The sequence below is a fragment of the Cottoperca gobio genome, chromosome 18 (assembly GCF_900634415.1).
Source record: "Cottoperca gobio chromosome 18, fCotGob3.1, whole genome shotgun sequence".
Classification (NCBI taxonomy): Eukaryota; Metazoa; Chordata; class Actinopteri; order Perciformes; family Bovichtidae; genus Cottoperca; species Cottoperca gobio.
This window is the reverse complement of record NC_041372.1, coordinates 8,609,571-8,615,761: the sequence shown is the minus strand read 5'-3', so window position 1 is coordinate 8,615,761 and position 6,191 is coordinate 8,609,571. Positions and strand designations below refer to the sequence as shown.

The 6,191-nt window shown below is 39.0% G+C and overlaps 1 protein-coding gene across 13 annotated transcripts in view; it reads left to right on the top strand.

The window, feature by feature from the left end:
• The first annotated feature begins 1,040 nt into the window (after positions 1-1,040).
• camk2d1 (calcium/calmodulin-dependent protein kinase (CaM kinase) II delta 1) overlaps positions 1,041-6,191 on the top strand; it is a 91,801-nt gene continuing 86,650 nt past the window's right edge. For all 13 annotated transcript variants that reach the window (XM_029455118.1, XM_029455114.1, XM_029455111.1 and 10 more), the window contains exons 1-2: positions 1,041-1,363; positions 4,908-5,002. In XM_029455118.1, the coding sequence (XP_029310978.1) occupies positions 1,302-1,363; positions 4,908-5,002 (157 nt within the window). In that variant the 5' untranslated portion in view covers positions 1,041-1,301. The remainder of the gene's footprint in view (positions 1,364-4,907; positions 5,003-6,191) is intronic.

The window sequence follows — 6,191 nt, the reverse complement described above, 5'->3', positions numbered from 1 at the left end:
ACAGGGGCCCATCCGCCCATGCAAGACAGGAAAAAGTTTATAGAAAATAAAGCTGACTGATTAGTGTGGGAATGATAGATAAACAAGAGAGCTCTGATACTAACAATACTTTTTCAGATAACAGAACACCATGTAAAGTCCTTGGGTTCACTGTCAATGGGTGAACAAAAAATGCAGTTCTTGTTCTATATATTATTATAGCGTTTCTTAAATCCAATATGTCAAGAAAATGTGTACCTGAATTATATTATTGCCACTAGTGGAAGATTTCAGTGACAAAGAAAAAATACAAAAACTCACAATCTATGAAAATGCCATAGAAAAGGGGGAGGATCAGAGAAGAGTTTAGTTTGATGCCACATATTTCAATGGTTTGTTTCTGGGTAATGAAGTTACACAAACAGTATGTTTTTAATTTATCGTCTGAAAAGTGTTGTTTCCATTAAATTCTTACAGAAAAATGATTAAGTCTTTCTTTGTCGATTAAATACCAAAAATAGCATGTGTCTGTTCCAATTGTAGATGTATGGTAGTATGTCAACCCTGCTACCTCTAGATGTAGCCCTTGTGTAGCATTTTGAACAAGGAAGCGCTGAGACGAAATCCAGTTTTTATCAAGCTAGTTATAATATACCAGGAAAACACCGGATGTTAAGTCATTTTACCTCCAACATAAAGTAACATATTAAAGAGTGACATATTGAAAAAAGGTGTTTGCTATAATAGTCATCAACCAACTACCAGGTTAATAACATGAATAAAAACAGAATTAAATGTGATGTAAAGTAGGCCTAAATGTAAATATACATTATGTTATACAAGTTCAAGGTACGCTTTTAAAGGATAAACTTATTTAAAAAAAAACCAAGAGTTTTCAACCATTTTATTACACTTCCGTCATTCTCATGATTATACACTTTCATGAAGACGTATTTGTCTTGTGTTAATGAGGGTTTTATTTTGAAATTACAACACCGGATAATTGATATTCTTTATAAAGTCTCCCTTGACTACGGTCAAATACTCCAGTGTCAGTGAAGAGACAAACACAACAGCAGTTCGCGACGTCCCTGTCAACTCCAGGAGTAACCGGGATCTGCAAACAGGAGCCGGGAGGAGCGACATAGAGCTTTAACACATTCAGCAGTTATTACTGAATAATTCCTTCGTTTGCTCTTGTTTCTCCGCCGAAAGGCGACAAGTGGCACTTTGGGACACAGAGCGGAAAGGATTTGTGGAGTGTAGCCTATTAAAGCGACTGAGGCTTTCCGTTTCCCAAGTTGTTCTCTGCTCACCTTAACATGGCTTCAACGACCTGCACCAGGTTTACCGATGAGTACCAGCTGTACGAGGAGCTTGGAAAGTAAGTTCCCTTCATATTAAATTTTTTTTATTAAAAGGGTAAAGTGAAGCTTAAAAGCCCTGTGCATTTACTATTTGAGTTTAAATTAACCGAAACCTCAGAGGAAGACCTCCGCTAACCTGTTCGTATATGTTCAGATCGCGCGTGTGGGCAGGAGGTCACGCAACTCCCATTCCTTTCGGTTTACTTGCACCTTGGTTATCAACGAAGACCGCGAACGTGAGCAAATATTAAAGTCTCCATATTGAACCCCGAGTTCTTGTGTGTAACACTTCCTATGATCACATGTTTATCTCAACTTTTTTGAATCGGTTGTCCCTGCTGGTTAACGCCCATCAGCGTGTATTTTGGAGGAAGAATGACTGGTGTACCAATTGGAAAAGTTGATAGAAAAAAATAAACTCTTGATTAGTGCCTTGGAATGCATGCCGAATAAAAGAGTGGTACATCATAAATTGTCAATATCTTAATTCATGTTGCAATGGGCATGTACCTCTGGCGACGTGCCAGACAAGTACAAACAGGCAGACATTTGGCTGGAATTCGGTGTTTTGTGTCATTAGCAACCACAGGTCAGCAGGGAACCCGTCACCTGTGTCGCTCTCTGTCCGCTGTGAGGAAATGAAGCCCGCCTTAAACGAGACTATGATGGGAAATTTATGTATGAGGCTATAATAATCTAAAATGTCTCAGTAATTTGGGCTGTGTTTGCACAAGTTTCCGCCCTTTTGCAAAATGCGAAGGGTTTAAATTCTCAGTTGTGTGCCTGCAGCCTGTGGTACCATACAGCCAACAGCGCATTCCAACTTAAAGCAATTTTGTTTTCGCTACATGTTTTCTGCAAAATGTAAAACGTGCACTTTCACATCACTTTTCTTTACACGGGTAACTCGGTTACTTTGTTAGCTTTGGGAAGGCGTGGCTCTCCGTTTTGGTTAAAACATGTAGTTTGCTTTTTATAGTGAAGATCAATCGGTCAACTACATTGTAAAATAATTATATCACAGAGGTGTACTCTGAGCTGTCATAATTACCTTTTTAACATCAATCATATATCACATTGGCTAAATACTATTAGCCTACATCAATTATTGCCTTCAGGAATGTTTTGGATATTTGGGTACCAAATAATGGATGGAAATAATGTAGGCTATCCTGAGGGTTTTTTAAATGTGAACCTCCATAGAAAAAAAGGGTCATTTTAGATTCTTGGCGTTGCAGCTGCATATTTTAAAGATGATCCCCTAAGTGTTTAGGCAGGAGGTTGTAGGCCTAAATTCAAGGTAGGATGACTTGGTCAGTTTTCAGAAGTACAGGTTTTGGTATTTTTCGAGAACAAGAGACTCCTGCACACTCTGTCTTTTTGTTCTGTATTGTCGACCCATGGTCTTCTCCTATGCACCTGTTGGTCTACAGGTGTGCATTAATTTTGCTCTTCGAGCTCTTTTTAAAAAGTGAAATCGAAGTGTCAGAGTTAGTTTTGAAATCTAAAACATGTTCTCTAGTCGTTCAGAACAGTGCTTTACACTGTCTGAAACGACACCTGTGCCGCCACAGATGTCATGTTAACACACGTCGGCATCCTGAAATACATTCTTCATTCGCATACCTTTTTCATTGATGAAGAAAACATTTCTATGATAGGCTACCAGTTTCACAGAAACAAATGGAGAAGTTTTTATATCAAAATATTTATGGGAGATTCTCTCTTCTACTGGTTCAGTATGCTTATTTATACCTCAAATATCCAATATAGCCCTCAAGCTACTAATTAAATTGTAACATTGGCTACAATGGCCGAAGAGAAGTTAATACTCCTCCACAGCTATTGTCAACCTACACAGGTGTTTTTAAATTATTTTGCTTGATGTGACCTCTTCTCAGGACTGTATGGGTGTGTACAGACCTGTAATTGACATCTCCCTCACTGTACGCGGTTAGCTTAGTTGCACCTGTTAGCGGCTCAACTTTCACCTTTTTTAACCCTCACTAACTGGTTTTAAACTACTCTCATTTAAATTTTTTATTTGAGTCATCATCCATATATCCATCCATTAGCTTGTCCTCTTAAGGTTATAGAGGCTGGGCCCGATCCCAGTTTACAGGGAGAGAAGCAGGTTACAGCCTGGACAGGTCGCCAGTCAATAACAGGGCTGACACTTAGAGACTGACAACCATTCATGCGCACATTCACGCTTACGTACAGGCAATTTTGAGTCGCCATGTTTGATGTTGACAGATTCTGAGATTCTCTGAACAGCTCTGTCCAATGTAAGCCAAGTCCAATTAGCATAGAATGAGCAATTAGAATAAGTGAAAACACCTGGGCTGGTCTGAATCTTTTATTGTGTACCTGCTGATAGCGAATTCGATCCGATACTTGTACTATTATTTAACATCTGTAAAGACGGAATCTTAAACTAGCTAAAGCAACGTTCAGCCATGGCTAAAAAAGAAGCTGCTTGATACTTTTTTGGAGTTTCACTGCTCTTCGCTAATCAGGACAAGGGAGGAGAAATAACACATTAGTCTCATGGTATAGACCGGACTGGCAACGCGTCATCAAGTGCCAATCATCAGAGCCAAGCCCCCTTTGGGTGAAAATAATTGTGCTGTGACATAAGGAAGAAACAGAAAAATGGCGAAAAGATTTTATGTAGTTGGTTAATCAAGGCTTCACACTGAGATTTAAGTCTCATACGATATGAGAGTATTCACTGTCAGTGTGGTAAATGGCTCAATGATGCTGGTGACAGTTACTACTGATGGAAAGCTAGCTTCAGTGGGAGGCTGTCTCAGTACAGTCATACAGTATAGCAGCATCAGAATGTCGTCCTGCAGCCTAGCCTAGATCAAGTAATTATATGAATTGCTCATTTACAGACTCTTAGCCTTATGATACCTGGCGATTCAATCAAATATTTATCGATGTCCAGCTTAGCCACTGTGTTGGTTCATGCATCCATGATCAACCTTAATTTATTTACAAAGATATTGCAAACGCTCAAGTTCAGGAAATGTCTTAAAATAATTCTGAGACGTGTCTATAAAACAAATGTTTGTTTAAGATTAAATAAATGCATACAGACCTTTCAAAATTATAATCCAAACACATCAAATTGCATTTTCTTATTCTTATAAATCACCCAACCCTAAGGCTTAAGCTAATTTGTTTAAATGAATTGAAGAAAGAAAACATTACGCGCTTGCAACAGAGAAATCGCAAAGTGCTTTATATGATCAAACAAATGTAGTTAGAAAGCTGTACTTGATGCAGGTTATAGCAGCCCAAGTAAGTACAACAAATGCATAGAAATCTGTAATAGAATATAGGGAGGCAGACTAAAATACAAATGGAGCCAGATGAGCATGATGATCTGTGTCTTTTAAAGTGGTGTCGGATAATGTATAAAATAGCTCTTGTAATCCAAGAATTTGCTATTCAATTTAGTTCTGTCTGTTTTTAAAAGTGATAATTCATGGCTGTACTTGCATGTTTTAGAAAATCTTGCTTTATAGTGACTGATCCCTAACTCTGCTCTAGGGGTGCTTTCTCTGTGGTGAGACGGTGCATGAAGATTTCCACAGGGCAGGAATACGCTGCCAAAATAATCAATACCAAGAAGTTGTCTGCCAGGGGTGAGTACATGCCCTTTTTAATTGTGGCTTTAACCTCATGCTGCCTAAATGTTTCCTTTTTTTTTTTTTTAACAATGTCACCCTTCAAATCAACTTCCCTTTTTTTGACTTTTGACTATACATGTTTTCTCACGCCATCACCATCTGTCTCTTAGTTATGTCTAGTTGTGGGAGGTGGACAGATTTCAAATGGTAGCTGCCTTGTTAAACACATCTTACGTCTGCAGCTTTAAATTCACTTTCGCATACACACTTACTATCGCTTTCCTTTTTTGTGACTCATAACTCTGATTTCTGATTAGCTGCATATGCCTCACAGGATTGATAAAACTCTCTTCTCTTGCCATTTACTTTTATTTATTTATTTATTTTTCTCTTTTTAAAGAGTGTCTGTCCATGAAGTGGAGGAATGGATTCTTTTATTTTCATCTCCTTGCCCTTTTTATTCTTCCCATCATTATCTGTACAGTGTGGCCCTAAGCCCCCATTGTCACAATGTTCCATTGCTGATTGATCCTAAAGGGCTGATTGGAGAGTGCACAACACCGAAAATGAAGGAGATAGGCTTGAAAAGGCACATAGTGATGGTGAGCGATTTGCACAGCGGCAGCAGATGTTGCGTCTCATGGGAGAAGCAGGGGGTTTCCTCACAGCTGCCTTGAAGAGAAAGCAAATGGGGGAGTAGATGTGGTTTTAAAAAAGAAAAATGACAAATGTTGAAGTAAAAAGAGAATATCCATTTCTATTTTCTTGCTAGTTCTGTTATGCAACAATATCTTTATTCATTCATAGCCAGACCTCCAATATGGTGAGAAATTAGAAGTGTGTGTGTGTGGGTATAATATATATAGATATATATATAGGATATATGATATATAGTAGAGAAGAGAGTAGAGAGATAGGAGAGAGCGAGAGAGAGTAGAGAGAGAGAGAGAGAGGAGAGGAGATGATAGAGCAGACAGAGAGAGAGAGGATAGAAGCAGACAGCGAGAGAGAGTAGACAGCAGACAGAGAGAGAGATGAAGAGAACAGCAGACAGTAGAGAGAGAGCGACAGCAGACAGAGATTCTTATGACCTCATCCCATAGCTCTGATATCCCTCAGCCCCATCTCTCTAGCTCTCCCTCCCTCTCTCTCTCTCCATCCCTATCTCTCTCTCTCCCATCAGCCAGATCTCTCTCCCTCCTTT